This window comes from Plasmodium vivax, chromosome 10 (genome assembly GCF_000002415.2).
Source record: "Plasmodium vivax chromosome 10, whole genome shotgun sequence".
NCBI lineage: Eukaryota > Apicomplexa > Aconoidasida > Haemosporida > Plasmodiidae > Plasmodium > Plasmodium vivax.
Window position 1 is genome coordinate 827,339 of NC_009915.1, and position 18,393 is coordinate 845,731.

The 18,393-nt window shown below is 53.4% G+C and overlaps 1 protein-coding gene across 1 annotated transcript in view; it reads right to left on the reverse strand.

Annotated features, from left to right (window-relative positions):
• Positions 1-1,846: 1,846 nt before the first annotated feature.
• The window catches only part of PVX_080660 (hypothetical protein, conserved), a gene marked incomplete at both ends in the record, with an annotated part of 34,519 nt that continues 17,972 nt past the window's right edge, over positions 1,847-18,393 (reverse strand). The window contains one exon of the mRNA XM_001613790.1: positions 1,847-18,282. Coding sequence (XP_001613840.1) covers positions 1,847-18,282 — 16,436 coding nt within the window. The remainder of the gene's footprint in view (positions 18,283-18,393) is intronic.

The following is an 18,393-nucleotide window of genomic DNA, read 5'->3' on the forward strand; positions in this document are numbered from 1 at the left end:
GTGCCCCTTTTGAGGACCGCCAACAGGCTGAGAAATTTGGGGGGGAGGGACACATGCACTGACTGCACGATGGGCAAAGAAGTCTCAGAGGATTAGATGGGCGAAAACGCCCCAGAGGGTTAACCCCTCGCCGGCCCCAAAAAAAAACACCCACGTCACCAGCATGGGAAGGGGTTCATGCCAAACGTGGAAGGCGTTTCCTTTGAATGGGCACATAAATCCCCAATGACAGTTATGCCTTCAAAAAAAAATGGTTCAAAAACGCTGCGTGCGAGGTGGGGAGAATACCACACGGTTGCTACTGCGTGGTGACAGATCGGGGGAGGGTTACAATGGAAAGAGTTTCCAAAGCACTTGAGTGCACGGGTTTGTTTCCTTTCTTTTCTTCCGCTTTCCTTTCACTTTCCCCCCCTCGCCTGCGTACCTCGCCACAAAAGTGTCGTTCCCCGTTTTGGAATTCCCCTTGCGTCCTATTTATGACGCACGTTTGGCGAAACGGCCACCATTATTTTCTGCCTCGCATGCACAGAGTTGAATTCCGCGTCAGCATGGCCATCGCTGTTCGTGCACGCACTATGGGACATGGCGAAGAGGGGAAAAAATAATGCCGTCTATTAACCACCGGTTATGTCTTCACCTGTTTCACACCCGTTGTCCCATCGGTTATACCTTCACCTACGTCAACACACCTCTGCGATCGTTTCATACACGACGGGGTGTACAGAATGCATTTTTTTTTTTTTTTTTTTTTTTTTAGTTCACTGGGAGGGCGGAACGGTTGAGCAGCGGAATAGCGGAATAACGGAACAGAGGAACCGCAGGTCATGTGCTAACGAAGCAGTTATGAAAGCTCCTACGCCAACTGGGAAGATACAACACGAAGAGAACAGAGATGAAAAAAGTGGCCTCGTTTTTTTCCCCCCTTTGTCTTCTTACCCTCCTCACGTACTTGAACGATGTGAGATTGGCAGGATGTGTCGGGGGGGCCGTCAGAAGGGGCACTGGGAAGAACGCATGGGCAGCCCAACGGAGACGGAGCATGGAACCCCCGGGGGGGCAGCATCAACCGAGGCAATCGCGGCAATCGCGACAGTCGGAACAATCGCATCAGTCGCCACCACCACATCAATCGCCGCCATCCCCGCCATCCCCACCATCCCCACCGCAAGCGGCTAATCGGAGCACCCGCGGGGCAGCGAAGAAGGACGCGGCTGAAGGGGAGGCCCAGAACAAAGAGCTCTACTCCTTCGTGTCACTCAAGTTCATACCCTTCATCGTGCACTCACTGATCCACTCGGGGGTTAATCAAATCCCCAGGGAAGTGCAAGAGAAGCACATTTACAACTTTGAGAAGAGCCCCACAGTCAGATACATGCTCATTGCTCAGGAGCGCCGCGATAACTTCATGTACATTTTTTTTCTCGTCGTGTCCTTTGTGGTGGTCATTTTGATTGCGTTTTTTATTTTTAAATTTTTCTTCAACCTTTGACAGGGTGTAGTTGGCGATCAGATGGGGGGTGACGTGAGAGGTGGCAGGTGCCCGTCAAATGGGCATACACACGTGCCATCGTGAAGGTGACCCTCCCCAGAAAAAATGACCACCCCAAGTGGGGGATTCCTCCACGTGTTGTTCAGGCAGAAATGAATTAAATTGGTCTAGTAACAGTTTGGAAAAAAAAAAAAAAAAAAAAAAAATAGCTAGCTAGCTAGCCAACTAGCTATATTTTTACGCACCATATGTGTACGTACACCTTGCGGTCAACGCATTGCGAGCGATCTCATCAAGTATGCGCGCCTACTAATGTGTGGGGGTACAATTAATACAGATGGATGCTTGGTGCTATGCTCACTTGGAGCTCTTGTCGTTCTTGCCCCCCCCGCTGTTCTTGTTCCCCTTGCCGGCGCCCTTACTCTTATTATTGCCTTTCCCCTTTCCGCTACTGGCCTTAGCATTGCCGGGGGGCACACTTCCCGTGGGCGCTTGCTGCTCATTGGCGTTCTTCTGCGTGACCGCGTCGACGCTCTTCTTGGACGTATTCGATGCGGTGCAACTGTTGCCGTTGCCGTTGCCGTTGCTGTTGCTGTTGCTGTTGCTGTTGCTGTTGCTGTTGCTGTTGCTGTTGCTGTTGCTGTTGCCGTTGCTGTTGCTGTTGCTGTTGCTGTTGCCACACGGTCCCCCCATTTTATTTTCTTTAGTTCTGGTCGAACTGTCATCAAGGGGTGGGGGGTGCAAAGCGCTGCTGTTTGGTGGAGCACTCGCCCCGTCGGCTCGGGCCATATGGGGCCCCCCCTTGGAGGGCGACTCCGCTGCGTGTGGGCCGCCGCTACCACTGCCAACCGCTTGCCCGCTGCTCTTCTCAACCGCTTCACCGCTGTGCTGCTCCTCTGGCAATGTGGCATTCTTGCGCCCAGTCGATCTGGAGAGCCCGCTCGACTTCACCTGCCCGCTGTTCATGTACACTGCCAAGCTACTCAGATCAAAATTCATGTTGGTCCTTTGCGCACGGGGGCTGCTGCTGCTGCCGCTGTTCAGACCGCTGTTCAAGCCGCTGTTCACGCCGCTGTTCATGCCGCTATTCATGCTGCTGTTCACGCCGCTGTTCATGTTCATGTTCATCTTCATGATTATGTCTTTAAGGGGGGAAGGACTCTTCTTCTGCGTGGGGCTGCTAACGCTCTGCTTTTCTTCATCCGTGTGCTGCTTCGCACTGGCTTGCTTCTTCTCCGAGGAGACGTACCCCTTCCCGCAGGGGTTCCGATATCGAAGCTCTGCGTCTACAAAGGGGCTCGCCCCTCCTCCGCCTTTGCTGCCAAGCTGGGCACTACTGCTGCCGTCCCTACTCCCGGGGGGGTCTCCAGCCGCGGCGCTGCTGCTGATGCCTTCTTGGTCTGCCTTCTGCTTCATCAGGTTGTAAATCAAATTCTGTTGCCTCTCATCAAAATCTTTAAACTTGTTCGCCAGCTCTACATTGGCATACGTCTTGTTGAAATGGGAGGACCCTAGGGGGTTACTAAATTGCATTAACAGGCTGTTGCCATTACCAGTGCTGCTCACGTTGCCGCTGTTCATAGGGGTTCCCTCTCTGAACATGCTCTTCACATCTGCGTAGGTGTGTGTGGGGGGCTTTCCATTTGGAACGTCCATATTGGGGTTTTTCCCGCAGCTTGGGCTTATTCCATCATACGCGTTGTTTAAAAAAAGCATTTGCTTGCTGCGTTCTCCTGCAGGGTGCATGTTGATCGGGAGGTGGGTCCCCGTGGTGCTGCTCATCAGGTCGCTTGGCGGGAGGATGCTGGCTTTGCTCCTGGGATCGCTTCCGCTGTTGCTGGGCTCTTCCTTCCCCTCCTCGAGGTTGAAGAACGAGTTCGCGTGGCCGTACTTCCTCAAGAACACGGAGTTCACCTTGGCGTCGTAGAGGTTGCTGTAGCTGTTCGAGGGGTGCAGGTGCGCCAGGTTGCCAACGCCGACATTTCCACCGCTGGCATTTCCACCGCCGATGTTCGCACCGCCGACATTTCCACCGTTGACGCTGCTGCTACGCGGCTCCACCGCCTTGCCGCCGGCCTCCGCCCCCAGCAGGCTGTACTTAACCGGCACGTTCCTCCTGGCCCCATTCTGCAGGCCCACCATCATCCCGTGGCTGTTACTCTCGGGGAAAAAGCCGTCCGCCACCATGTGGCTCATGTGATTCCCACTGCCTCCGCTAGTGATGTTCATTGGTTTGAACAAGTCCTTGCTGTTTAGGTCCGACAGCATATTCCCAATGTTTGACTCGCTCATGCTCTTCGCCTGCTCTCCTCCTCCTGCTCCACAGGGAAAGTTATTCTTCAGTGCATTCTGGTACTTGATGTTCGGTATGCTTTGGCCCCCGTGGTTGCTGTCACCGAGGTAGTGGCCGCCAATGGGTAGGTCGCCCCCCCTCACAGGGAGGTCCCCACCGATCGGTGCGAAGTTCCCCAGCCGCTTAAACAGCAACGCGTTGGTGAGGCTATTCAGTAGGTCCATATCATGCGGGCCCTTCTCCAGGCGGTTCAAACTGCCGCTATTGTGGTGACCGCCGCTGTTGTGGCTGATGTTGTTGTAGGAGGAGGACGTGGAGGGGGGTGGCGCCGGGGGGCAGACCACTTCACCCATATAGTTCGCGACGGAATTATTGCTGTCCATTCGAAACTCCTGAGCTAGCCGTTTACTCTCCAGTTGATTTCCCCTCGGCATTGTACTGTTAAGCAGGTCCTTGTAGTCTTGGGGCATCTTCTCATTGCTGCTCTTACTCATCATCATGCTGTTGTTGTTGCTGCTGCTGTTGTGGTGGTGGTGGTGAATGAAGCTGTCAGTTACGTTGGCAAAGAGGGCTCGGTACTTCATTTCTAGGTTTTCGTTCACGTAGGGATTTTCCTCCATCAGGGGGGGGGCCCCGAGATGGTTGCCACTTCTACTGGTACACTCGGTGTGGTAGCTCGCGGCGTCGTTTATGGCGACCGGTTCTTCTTTCTTATCCTCGTTTGCTCTGCTCAAATTATTTTTGCAAAAGATCTCCGCTATGGTGTTTCCAAAGCTTCGTGGGTAGGCATTCACGTTCGCGCTGAGTGCGTTGTTGCCGTCGCTTCCGCTCTGGTTGGGGCCGCCGCTACCCCCCGCGTTGCCGACGAACTGGTAGGCAATCGCGTCATCATCGTCACCAGCGTGGTTACCAGTGTGGCCATGCGTGTGGTCCTCTCCCTTCTGGTTAGCGCCAAGGCCACCCCCGACGCTGCTCTCCTTTTTCTTCTTCTTCCTCTCGCGGGCCTTCTGCTTCTTCCTGTCGTACCCGTCCAAGTCCTCCTCGCGATCCGCTTCAGGCAGGAGGTTCGCAAGTTCCACGTTTCGTTCCTCCGCTCGGCCCAACGGACTGCCACCCGTACGCTCAAACGGACTGCCACCCTTATGCTCAAACGTACTGCTCAGAAAGCTTTCATAAAAGCTGTTCATCCTTTTAATATTTTCTTCGTCCTCATTATTGCTGCTCTCCTTCATTCGCAGGATTTCTTTCTGCTCGAGGATTCTTTTTTTTTTATTTTCCTGTTCCTTTTCTAAGTCCTCCTTTTCATTTTTGTTGTTTATGAAATGCTGGATGGACGTTTTGAAGTCGTCCAAGAAGGACATGTTGGCGGCCTTTCCGCCTTGGCCGCCGCGCGCGAGCGAGTTGGCAATGCCCACGTCGCTCAGGCCGCTACCAACGCCGCTCAAGCCGCTCATGCTGCTGATACTGCTCATGCTGCTCATACTGCTGGCGTAGTTGGGGGGCGGGCCCAGCAGCGGGTGCTCACTTTCGCCTTTCTTTTGAGGAGTCTTCTTTTCCATGCCTTCGTACGCACTCAACACCCTGCTGTTGCTACCGCCGCTGTAGAAGTGGTCGAAATGGTCGCTATCGTAGTTTCCTCTGTGCAGGTTAATTTCTTTCAATTTGTTTTCGTTTGAGGCGGACTTCGCCAAAAGGGAGAGCGGCTCCGCGTGGCAGCAGCTGCAGTTGAGGTGCGCGTGGCTTCCCACATGACTGCCGATGTGACTGCCGACGTGACTTCCCACATGACTGCCGGCGTGGCTTCCCACATGACTACCACTATGACTGCCACAGTGACTACCCCCTCCATGGCTACCCCCTCCGTGGCTACCTCCTCCATGACTGCCGCTATGCCCTGTGCCCTTGCCCGGGGCAACCAACTGGTTCGTCGGGAGATGCAACAGACTCAGGTTGTTCGTGCTGAACGAGTTGCTCTTGTAATTTCCCACCCCATACAGATGGTCGTTCGCATATTTGCTCTTCACCTGCATCGCGTTGGCGTCATTGTAGGAGCTGTTTTTCAGGATCTTGGCTTTCTCGAAGGGGGGGTTGCTTCCGCCGCCCAGGCTGTTCATGGGTACTCTTCCGTCGAGACTTACTCGACCATCCAGGCTCACTCTTCCGTCGAGGCTTATTCGGCCGTCCATTCCGAGTCTACCCTCCATGCTGAGCCTTCCGTCTATGCCGCTTCTACCGTCTATGCCGCTTCTACCGTCTATGCCGCTTCTACCCTCCGCCTCCCCACCGTAGGCGACCTTCCCGTAGAGGTCGTAAAATTTGTTCATATGGGTGGCGTTACTAGCGTTACTGGCACTGCTGTTGTTGCTGGCGTAGGGGTTGGGGCCGGCGCCCAGTGCTCCTTTGAGGGGGTCGTGCATAGCTGGGTAGGGCATGGCGGGGAAGTGGCCCACCTCCTTCAGGATTTTCTGCTCGTGGAGGCTGCCTCGCCTGTCCTGGCTGAAGTTCATGTAGCTGGCGTTGACGCTGCCGCTGCCTCCGTTGTGGAACTCCCTCCTGTGGGCGCCCGGGTCGTGCGGGCCCATTCCGCCGCCGAAGGAGGCGCTGAAGGAGCCGCCAAAGGCGCCATCCGCGTGGCTAACGTCACTAACGGCGCTAATGCCGCTCACGCCGCTAATCCCGCCGCCCATAGCGAGCGCGCCCTTTTCGAGGCGGAACTGCTCCGCGCCGACGAAGCCATAATCAGCTGCTCCGGCGTTCGCCACGTTCGCCGCGCTCTCCCCAAAGCGCAGGGAGTGGCGGCGCTCCTTATTGTTAACGATCTCCCTGCTGCGATTGAGCACCCTGAGCATCTTCTCATAAATTTCGTTGCGCCTGATCATGACGTACTCATTGATGAGGTACTTCTGAATGACCTTATCGATGAGGACAATCAAAAAATTGTAAATCGTTTTCTTCTTTTCATACACATCAAAAATGATAGATCTGTCTCTATACAAAATGTACACAAAATTATGCTCCTTTATATTTTCCTTTATAAGACTGTTGGCATCATTTCGAATGGCCTCAAAAGCACTTTGCCCCTGAATGAACCTCTCCTTTAACCTCTTAATATTTGCATTGCTCAGGATATTCTTTAGCAAGAGGTACTCAAAAATTTTGTCTACGGAGATGTTAATGAAAAACTCAATGTTCGTTGTAGTTTCGTCTTGTTTGAGGTTCTCTTTAAACTGGGGAAGAATCATATCGTCTTCGTAGACCAGCAGTTTAATTACCATGTTGAGTCCGTAGAGCTGGAATGCGTTCAGTAGGAGGAGAGTAAAGTTGGCGAGTGTAGTGTCTGCAAACTTTTGGTTTATTTCTTCATCTCTTTTTGTTTCCTTTATATAATTAATTTCTTTTTTTCTTTTTTTAATTTCCAGCATCTCCCTTTCGTAGTTCTCTTGGCACTTGTTCGTCTCCATTTTTATCCTTTCGATTTCCCTGATGAAGTGGCTGTACCCGTTCTCGTCCTCCTCGGGGTCGAGGCGGTCTAAGCGGTCAGGGCGGTCAGGGAGGTCCACATGCTCTCCCCTGCGCATCAGCTCCATGGCATGCATGCGCTCCGCCCGTTCTGCCCTCTCCGCGCGGTTCACCTGCTCCATTTCGTACACCCCGGCGCCGCTTCCCTTCAGCCCAAACTTTCCCTCCTCCCCGCTGAGCACCAGGTCACGCCCATCTCCTATGACTTCTGCCCCTCCTATGGTTTCTACCCCTCCTAGGGCTTCTACCCCCCCTAGGGCTTCTACCCCCCCTAGGGCTTCCACCCCTCCTGGACCTCCCTTCCTGTAGCCTGCACTTCCCACGTACGGCCCTTGGTTGCTTCCTCCACGGCTAAACATGTTCCTACTTTCGCCAAAGCTAAAGAAGGGCGTTTTGCTTTCCTTCTGAGTTTTCTCTCCATCTGCCGCCTCCACAAACGGGATGGCTCCTCGCTGGTGGGGGTACCCCTTGCCGACTAGGCCGCTCGCAGGCATGTTGCTTAGGAAGCCGGGCAGGTGGCTGTTCGGGGGCAGCTCATACTGGCCGCCGCCCTCCATGCTGTTCATGCTGTTCATTCTGCTCACGTGGTTGCTGACGTGGTTGCTAACGTTGCTGTGGCCGCTGTTGCTTCCGCCGGCGTGCAGCCCCACGCCCAGGCCGCTCTCCTTGCCCATGAGCATCAGCTGCTGCGCTCCCCGGGCGGCCTCCTCGTCCAGACTCTTCATCACTTCGAATTTTCCCTTCAGCGAGTCGCCCGCACTGAGCAGGTAGGCGCTGCGTTGGTTAAGCGGGCTGTGCTGTCCCTGCTGCCCCTGCAGCTCCAGGGGGAGATGTCCACTGCCGCTAACCAACCTGTTGTAGTTTCCCTTCTTTAAGAGTTCGTTGGTCACCTTGGCTTCCTCGTCGAAGGGCGCCCCTCCGTCGTACCTGGCGCCCCGCTCTCCCTCCATGCGCATCAAGTACTCCACGTTCGCCAAGTGGTCGCCGTTCGCGTTTCGGCACCTCTGCAGGTTCAGCAAGCTGGGCAGGTTCGCCAAGTGCTGCAAATTTTGTGTGCCGTCCATGCCGTCCATGCCACCCACTCCCCCCACATTTTGCATGCCTTGCATGCGCTCAATACGTTCCATTTCTCCCACGTTTTGCATGCCGTCTACGCCGCCAACATTTTGCATGCCTTCCATGTGGGCCACCGTGCCGAAGGGGCCGAACGGCTCGAAGTTGCCCATAAAGGGGTCCCCCTTGCGCCCCTCGAGGAAGTGCTCCTTCCTGAGGTCGGCGCCCAGGTCGATGTGCGCGTGGTCCTCGACGATGCCGAAGCTCCTTTTCCTGCCGCTGACGGCGCTGCCTGCGCTGCTGTGGGAGCTGCTCCTGCCCATGCCTTGATTTTTCTGAGTAACCTCTTCGTGTCTGCGAATTGGGTCGCGGCCGCCCGTGTGCGCGGGGGGCAGTTCGCCCCTCTCCGGGTGGTACGCCCCGTCATCGGGCAGAAGATCCTGCAGCTGATCTTGCCTCTTCTCCGGGTGCTCCTCTTGCTTTGCCTGCTGACCCCCCTGTGGAACCTCGTCAGGGGCGCGGGCCCTGGCCTCCCCCTCGTGGACCCTAAAGAATATCTTCTTAATTTTCTCCATGAGGTCATTTTCGGCAGCCCTGTTCCTGACCTTGGTGCTGGCGACCTTCGCCCTCCTCCTGCTGGCAACGCCGCTGATACTGGCAACGCCGCTGATACTGGCAACGCCGCTGATGCTGGCAACGCCGCTGATGCTGGCAACGCCGCTGATGCTGGCAACGCCGCTGATGCTGCCCAGGCGACGTTCCGCTAGCTCCCTCTTCTCCTCGTAAAATTTGTAGAGCACGAAAAACTGCTCGACGCTATTCAGTTTAAACATATTTTTATTCTTTATGAAGTTCATGGGGTGGAAGTCCTCTCGGAGGTGCACCTGCGCGTTGAGCTTCTTCATGATGATGGTGAAGATGCAAGTAATTTTTAGGTAAACGCTTTTTGTGCTGCCCACAATTTGGCTCTTCAGTTTTTGGCACGTGTTGATTCCCTTTTGCCTCAGTGCGTAGTTAAGGTTATAGAGGATGTTGTGGAAGTGGGTCATCACGATGTGTTTCGTTTCGCCTTTCCCTTCGGCTGCGTCATTCGGGTGGGGACCTTTCACACTGGCAGCGTTCGTCGTGCCGCTACTTTCCAAACCTCCCTCCTGAGGGAACTTCAAGTGACGCTTCAAAGCATACACAACGATGTCTCCCTTCCGCTTCCTCACATGCAGATTGTTTTTAAAGAGGTAGGAAAGGCATAAAATCAGTTCGTGCAGGAACTCCACTGGGACTCTCCTCTCGACTTGCTCCCCCACCTCCTTAAACATCTCTTCTGTCAAATTCATTTCGACGTAGCTCTTCTTCTTCCTCACAGCGTCCTTTCCAAAGGCACCTAAAATGTAAAAGAGGGTCTTCCTCAGCTTGGAAAAATAAAAATACGTTTTGTAAATGAAGCTGTTTCGTATGATGTTATCGATCACTGTTTTGGCCTCCTTCAGTAGGAAGAGGAAGTCCGTCCGTAGCTTTCTCTTAATCTCGTCGTCCGTCGTTTGGCCGGGGTCCTTGTTTAACTTCTCCTCCTCTGTCATTGCGAATGAGTGCACATCAGCTCCACTGCTGTGCGGTGTTGTTTCTTCTTCGTTCGTTTCTCCTTCGTTTGCTTCTCCTTCGATTGCTCCTCCCCTTGGGGGGTTCCTTTTCATGAAGAACATATCGTTGTGGTGCAATTTGAAGACCGTTTTTTTGTCCACGTCGAGCAGCGGTGCGTCGCTGATTGTTTGTTCTTCCTCGTGCTCCTCCGGTTGTTCCTCCGGTTGCTCCTCCTCTTCTCCGTCCCACTCCAGGTCAGATTCGAAGTACGACGCGCCGTCTGCACTCACCCCTCCTGCTGCGCTTGACTTCCCCTTCTCCTTACGCGTCTTAACCTTTGCGGGCGCCCTTTTGCTACCACCGAGGGAGGGGTCGTCTTCCTTCTTCTCCTCCTTCTTCTTCTTCTTCTTCTTCTCCTTCTCCTCCTCCTGCTGCTGCTGCAGCTGTGGTAGGAGCGGCTCACTCTGTCCCCTTTTGGGTCCCTTCTTCTTGAGCGGCGCCTTTTCCTCGCCTCCTCGGCTGGCTGACCCCTGCGCATCAACCCCATCTTGCGTATCGCGCATATCGTGCGTATCGTGCACACTGCCCGCGGGGTCTCCTCGGGCGTAGGTGGCGACGTTGTCCGCTTCCTCATCGTCCCCCTCCTGCAAGTAGTCCTCCTCCACCTCGTCAGATTCGTCTTCCTCGTCTTCCTCTTCCTCCTCCTCCAGTTGGTCTCCTCCTCCCTCCTTCGCAGCGACCGCCTCGACGCCCTCCTCATCCTCCTCTTCCTCGTCGAACTCGTCCAGCCCATCCAGCCCGTCGAGCTCCTCAAAATCGTCATACTCACTTCGGTTGTCTCCCTCGCGGTGTGGCTCCTCCGCTGCGTCCTTCACTTTGGCAGCGGGCTGCTCGGCCACCTTCCCCGTTGGAGCGTTACCCGTTGGAGCGCTATCCGTTGGCAAGTTACCCGTTGGCAAGTTACCCGTTGGAGCGCTAACCCCACGCGTGGGCGCCTGCTTCGTCTCCCAGGTGCGATCGGCGTCCCCTTTGGCGGGCTCCTCCGCGGTGGACTGCTGCCTGGAGATCTTCATGGCCTCATTTCGCTTATCATTAATGTTCATTTTGAGGATACGATTGACGTAGCTATTTTCGTCTTCCAAGCTCTCCGCGACCTCCAGCTCGTTGTCCAGCACGGTTTGCAAGTCGCTCGCAAGGGGGCATATCGCCTTTACAGTTCTGTCTGGAATTTTATAACCCGCACCTCCACCCCCACTTGCGTAGGATTTTTTCTTTTTCTTCAAATCTTCATTTACATTGTAAAAATAGTAATCTGGGTTGTTAAATTCGAGGATAACAGAATGGAGGAACATTCTAAAGCACCAGTATTTGTCTAGATTACTGAGCGACGGGTTCAGGTACTTCTTGTCTGAGACTAGGGGGTGCCCTATGTGCCTCATATGAACCCGTATTTGATGGGTTCTACCTGTGTGGATCTTGACATTACAGAGGGTAAATTCTTTGGTGTAATTTTCTACTTCTTTTGGATCCGTTTGGAAATATTCCTCCGAGATGGAGTTGCATCTGAAGCAGAGGTGGTGGCACACGTTCCTCTTGATGGCTGGGTAGCCGAGGCGGCTTTCATAATGGTTGCGACTCTTGCTGTTTTGGTTCGCCTTGGACAGGTTCAGTTTTTTCAGCAGCGCCTCCCGCTTGGAGGGCGCGGTGGCAGCGTTGTCCCCGTCTGCCGCGTCTGCCGCGGTCGCTGCGTCAGCCGCGTTTGCTCCTTCCTGGGCGGAATCTTCCCCCTTTCCGCTTTGGCGCCCCCTCCTCGTGGCCCCCTTCTTGCCCCCCCCGAGCTGCGAATCGGAGTGATAGTTCAGGACGACTCTGCAGCTGCTTCGCTGTAGGAAGGAATCCCCGTCGTCGCCGTCCAGTATATGCGCGTCGTATGCGGGGTGCTCAAAGGGGTAGCCACCACTTCCGTGGTGCGCCTGGTGGGTGCTCTGCTGCGTATCCGCGTGGTGCGCATGTTCCGCGTGGGAGGAGGGCCCGACCCGCTGAACGAAGAAGCGCTGAATAACGGTGGCAAAGTTCCTCTTCTCGTCATCCAAAAATTTGTAATAATCATTGCAGTAGATCTCCTTGTTGATGTCCTTCTTAACAGTGCTGTTGCAGTTGTACCTTCCGGCCAGAATTTCCTGCACGATGTCCTCGATCTGTCTTTTAAGCCTAAACACTTTGACGCAGTTGTATTCTGTGTACGCATCGGTGCCTCCTGTCTTCACGACCAAGCTGAAGTGACTCTTGCTATGAAAGTTATTATATTCGTGCGTCTGGATGGACTTATTAATGCAGCCTTTCTTCTTCTTAATCCTTCCGTGGCACAGCAAAAGGTACTCTTTATAGACATTCCTCTTTCTAAACTGGTCGAAAAGGAAATCCCGAGCATCCTTCGTCTTGGCAATGATTAAACTACCTGAGGTTTCCAAATCGATGCGATGACACAGCCCACACTCCAGCTTGTGCCATTTCTTTACAGTCTCCAATTGCGGAAAGGACTTCATCATGTAGAGGTGAAAGGACTCCACTCGACCACTGTATATAACATCATTCAGAGATATACTGTTTATAATTTTTAAAACGTCTCTGTTCTTTTTTATTAACAAATTACATTTCTTGCAAAATCTAGCCACAATACTTTCGCACTTATTGCAAATGCTCTCCATTTCTTTACAAGGGGTACACATAAATTTCGTTTTCATTTTACACTTGAGGCATATCTTCTCTAAAATGTTATAAAAGTAATCGCTGTACTTATTAATGTTCACTAGGAAATTATACCTGTTGTGGGAGGTATACGCTGAGCAGTGGTAGTAGGCTGGCTTGTAAATCACCATCCACGTTTTTCCTTCGTTGCAGATGTAGGGGATGTCTTTATTGTAGATCCGTTTGAACTTGCTCTTCTTCGCAAATTTGCTGTGCGAGGCGGTGCTACTATTCGGGTGAGCAGTGGCGCTACCCGCTCCGCTCTGCGCGTTTATGCTCCCACTCACACCGCTCACCGCGCTCGTTGCCCCCTCGTTTGCCGGTGACGTACCGACTGACGCGGGGGGGGCGGCCTTTCCACCCTTCGCCTCCTCCGCCGGAGAATCAACTTCATTCGCGCTGCTGGCGACGTTTTTGCCTCCCTCCGCCACGGTTGCTTTTTTCCCCTTGCTGATGGCACTAGTACTACTGGGAGCAACTCCTCCGGCGGTTTGGCTCTGAGCACCAGAGATCTTCAAATTGCCGCTGTTCTTGTTGGAGGGCGACTGGTCATACAACGCAGCGTAGTTACTCTTCATCGTCGTTCCCCCCCCTTGTGCTGCTCCCCTCTTATCGTACGCACTGTTGTTGCCTGCCCCGGTTTGAAGCTCACTCTGCGAATCGTCAATAGTGGGTCCCGCCTTCGCAACATTTACCTTCACCTCCTTTGTGCTGGTCAGTGCATCTGCCTTGGAGGGGTGTTGTTGCCCCTTTTTCGCGCTGCTCATCACGCCCTTGGTAGCGGCGCCCAACGGCTGATTCAAGCAACTACCCTTGTCCATGAACGTGCTCATAAGGAGCTGATTAATTTCTACGTTTCTACTGTAAAGGTCTTTTATTAAATTTGGCTTGGCAGTTCTTGAGGCGAACTTTTCATAAATTTCCTTCATCTTTGCAATGTCTTTAACGCTAACCTGGAGGTCCTTGCTGCTGCTCAGGAGGAGGGTGGCGGCCCCGGGCAACTGGTCCTTCGTCTTGCACTCCCCATGGGATGTTCTATTTGAACGAGTCTTTGCCGTCTGGGGTGGAAACCTACTGTGCAGGCCGCTTATCAAATCGCTCGTGTACTTAAACACCAGGGAGTAGAAGGACGCGGTGGAGGGGTCCTTCTCCTTCATGTAATTAATTTTCCTCACGGCAATGTTAAAGTTTAATTTAAATTTGATGAAATTGTGCATGTGGATGTACCTCCGTAGGGCCCTTTCATGCATGGGGTCGTTTTCGTTGATGACTGCTAGCTCGCTCTCTCCTAAGGTTGGGGGGTCTCTTTTTCCCTCTGCCAAATCAAATTTCCTATCTGCAGCGTCATGCTTCTTCCTGTCCGCGTGCTGCTTCTGCGCCCTGGCGTGACTCGCGTCGTCCGCGTCGTTGCCCCACGCGGGGAGGGCCTCCCCATAGGCGGCATTGGCGGTGTTCGCGGCGTTAGCGGCATTGACCGCATTGCCTGCGTTAACCGCGCCTGTTACTATCTCGTCCAGGCTGAGGCTCTCCAAGAAGGCCGCGTCCCGCTCGAAGCCCTCGCTCCAGTCCTTCGCGCCGCCCTCCTTGGCTATCTGGAAATACTCGGCGTTCACCATCTGGTAGTACTTCTTACTCAGTTCGAGGCAGCAACTGGGGCCGAGCGGTCTGGGCGACTTCTCCTCAACCAGGTGAGCTAAAATTTTTTTGTTGCTAATGAGAATGAGCACATAAATAATTTTGCTAATGTTTACGTTGATCAGTACATCCTCTTCTGGCGCCTCATCTTGTGTATTTTTTTTTTTTTTTTTTTTTTTTTTCCCCTCTTCATCGTCATCCAGGTCATCTTCTTCCTCCTCGTCATCCTCCTCCTCTTCCTCTTCCTCTTCTCCCTCGGCATCGTCGATGATTGCGCCATTGCGGGTATTTTTTTTCTTCTTTTTTTTCTTCCCACTTTGGTTGTTGCTGCTTAGCGTTTCCACGGCTGCCTCGCTCTTGGCATTCCCCAGTGGGCTTTTACCAGCGGTTGCTTTTTCCTGCTTCGACGGCTGTTGGTCCTGACTTTGCACCTTCTTCACTTCGCTGGTGCTGGTGGTCCTTCCCGCTGCCCTTCCTGCCGCTTCCGCCGCTTCCCCCGCTGAACCGCCTACCCCCAAGAAAAGGGACTCCTCCACGATGACCTTATTATAATACACGTAGTCGTTCACGTAGGTGACGCTGTTGAGCAGGTAGTCCAAATCGACAAGGGAGAAATAATTGCCAGCAAAGAGATACACAAAAAGGAAGATGTGGGTCCGAATGTTGATATCCAAAATGTGTTGTGTTAGAATCAACAGTTTGTCGTGGAAAACGTATTCCCTCCTGAAGATCTCCCAAATGTATTTTATGTCCACTTGTTTTTTTTTTTTTACAATTTTTTTATTTCTCGCTTTACTTTTGTCACTTGGGCTATCTGGCAGGAGGATCTTAGAAATCAATTTTCTCTTCAGCATGCTCAACAGTTTTATAATATTTTCATTATCGTGCAGGTTGTACCTATTGGCTTCTTTTCTCTCCTTCTGTTCTTCCTTTGTGCCCACTTCTTTGATAGGGGTTCCCTTTCCGGGGTGGTCACTCTCTGTGTGTTTTCCCATCTGAGTTGCTGCTACTACCGCTGCTGTGCTGGTTGCTCCCCCTTTGGTGCCCTTCATTCCACCGGACGTGCTGCTTACACTAGCGGCGCCGCTCGAAATGTGCCTCTTCGCACCTTCCTCTGATGCGAACTTGCTGTTTAGCTTTAGAACCAACTCATTCATCGCGCTGAGGAATTCCTCCCCTACGCTCAGGTAGCCCTCTCCCGATAGGTTCTCCAACCGTATAACATTCTTCTTCAGCTTCTTCTTGGTTATCTCCACCAGCTCGTTGTAGAGGTACGCCGCGACGGCGTCCACTCTTTCCATTTTTTCGATCTGCTCCGAGACGTTTTTGTAGAAGTAGTTGTTGATGGCGTCTTCCGCGTTTTGGTCCTCCCCCGCGGCGCCCCCAACTGCATTCCGCTCTACGTTCGTTTCTACGTTCGTTTCTACGTTCGTTTCTACGTTCGTTTCTACGTCCGCGCTTGCCTTCGCTTCCGCCTTCGCTTCCCCTTTCGCTTCCCCTTTCGCTTCCCCTTTCGCTTCTCCCTTCTTCGCTTCTCCCTTCTTCGCTTCTCCCTTCTTCGCTTCTCCCTTCTTCGCTTCTCCCTTCTTCGCTTCTGCCTTCTTCTTGTCGCCGCCTTTCCCCCTTTCCTCACCGTCCGCCGGGCTACCGCCTCCCTTCTTCTTCTCCTTGGCCTGCTGGCCCTTCTTTCCGCCGACCCCTTTGCTCTTCTCGCTCGGCTTGTCCGTCTCCTCCTCCACTTCGCTCTCGACGGGGGCACCACCTTCATCCTTCGCGCCGTCGCCAGCGCCCTTTTGCATGCCGCCGCCTTCCTTCTTGGCAGAGCTCTCTGCGCCCTTCAGGGTGTTGATTCCCTGGCCCCCTTTCTTCTTTGCGCCTTTGCTGTCGCCCGCTTTCACATCGCCCGCTTTCACGTCGCCCGCTTTCACATCGCCCGCTTTCACATCGCCCGCTTTCACATCGCCCGCTTTCACATCGCCCGCTTTCACGTCGCCCGCTTTCACATCGCCCGCTTTCACGTCGCCCGCTTTCACGTCACCTACTTTCACGTCGCCTACTTTCACGTCACCACTTTTGCTTTCACCGCTTCTCTTCTTACCAATGGGTTCCGCTTTCTTCGCTCCCTGTTCATCGGCCGGACTCACCTTCAGCTGAGCACCCCCTTTGTTATCCCTTTCCTTCTGTAGCTCTCCTTCCTGTGCGCCCTCTTTCGAGCTTCCCTTGCGCGCTTTCTCCTCCTTGGGGGTTAAGCTGTCCACCTGAGCGGGGCCACTTGCACCACCAGTGCTGTCCTCCACAACTCGTTTGTTCTTAACCGCCGCGTTGTTGCTACTGGTACTACCTTTGTCTTTATCTGGGTGGGTCCCTCTTTCAGCCTTGGTGGTCTTAGCACCTCGTTTATTGTTGCTAACAGGTTGGAGAGACGCGCCTTCCTCCTGGGATTTGCTCTGCTCTCCCTTCTTCGGTGACAACTCGGCAGATGTCTTCAAATCATCCGTATCAACTTTGGACGCCTGTGCCGCTTTACCCTGCTGACCCTGGGTAGGTACACCAGTGGGTGTCTCCAAATTTTTTTCCGACTGACTACCCAGCCCTTTAGTTCTCTCCTTCCTTTCGCTCACCGCCTTGGTAGCGCTTCGCGCACCCGCTTTGGCTAAGCCCTTGCTGTGACGGACCTCTTCCCCTTTTGCTTTTTTACTGGCTTCCCTCCTCTTTGCCAGCTCGCCCATCACTTTGGTGTAAACCCCATCCGTGTACCTTTCAAATCGCTTCTGTATTGCATACACGTTGGTAACATGCTCTGTGCTCAGTTTGTCAAATTCGAGTAGGAGGATATCCTCGATGTCGTTTTTTTGGTTGTTTTTTCTGAGGCTTACTTCGATGGCGTTATCGCCTGAGGTGGTGGCACACGCGCAGCTGCAGGTGGGTCCGCACGTACCAACACAAGTGCCTCCGCACACACCGTTGCACAGCGCGTTGTAGCCACCACAGGGAGCGCCGCCACACGGACCGCTGCCACCGCCACTGCCATCGGCGCACGCGCCGCACCCAACACCGGAGCATCCCAAGCTGCACGTAGTGGCATCTCTTTTGCCCCTGCTTCCCTCAAGGGGGGCTACAAAGGAGTGGTCTCCTCCTGCAGCGGCTCCTCCTGCCGCCGCTCCCGCTCCCCTCTCGTGGGTTTTCTTTTCGTTCCGCAAAAGGTCCTCGTCCTCGTAGAGGGCGTTGTTAAATATAATGGTGGTGTTCTCCATTTCGTCCAAAATGCAATTGTCGTCTCCCGAGAAATTTGAAATGTTGTCGCTGGAGACGGAGAGGACAGAGCTGTTGGATGAGCGGTAGGAATTTTCCAGGACGTGGACTTCCTCTAGGAAATCTTCATTTTGGTACAGCAGCTTCATGAAGTCGTCATCCCATGGGAACTCATCCGGCACGATCATCTCTCCCGTTTCGGTGGTTGACGGTGCCTCACGACTTCTTACGTGGGTGGTTTGGCTTTTCTTACGAGCGCAATTCTCCCCAACAAAATCTCCGGGGTCAACTTCTCCGTTGGTCCTAATCGCCTCGATGCGCTTCTCTTGGCTCCTTATAAAGTTCATTTTTTTCCTGAGCTCTTCCTTTTTAATTTTCTGGCATAAGCAGACGTAGTTGCTCTTGCAGTTGGAGCAGAAGTTCGTTTTGCTCAGCTTAGAATTTTCTATACATTTTATGTGTACCTTATTCATGCTGTGGTTTCTCTTCAACTGGATGACTATCGTGTTGTTGTATTTTTTCAGCAGCTTCTTAATACTGCAGGAGAACTTCCTAATTTTCTCCAGGCAGTGCAGGTCTGACTCCTCATACACGTTGATTTCCTCCAGCTTGATTTCTAAATCTTCTTTTACTAATTTTCGCTCCTTGATTTTGGGGATGAACCAGTTTATGATGTAGTCCTGCAGGAGCAGCTTCGAGTAGCAGATGATCATGCCTGCGTGGGGGGGGGAAAAAGAGGGGGGGAATGAAGATGCTAACGAAAAGGCGAAACTTTGCTTGGCAAAGGCTAAACGGTGCTTCACAATGCGAAACGCCGCTTAAAACG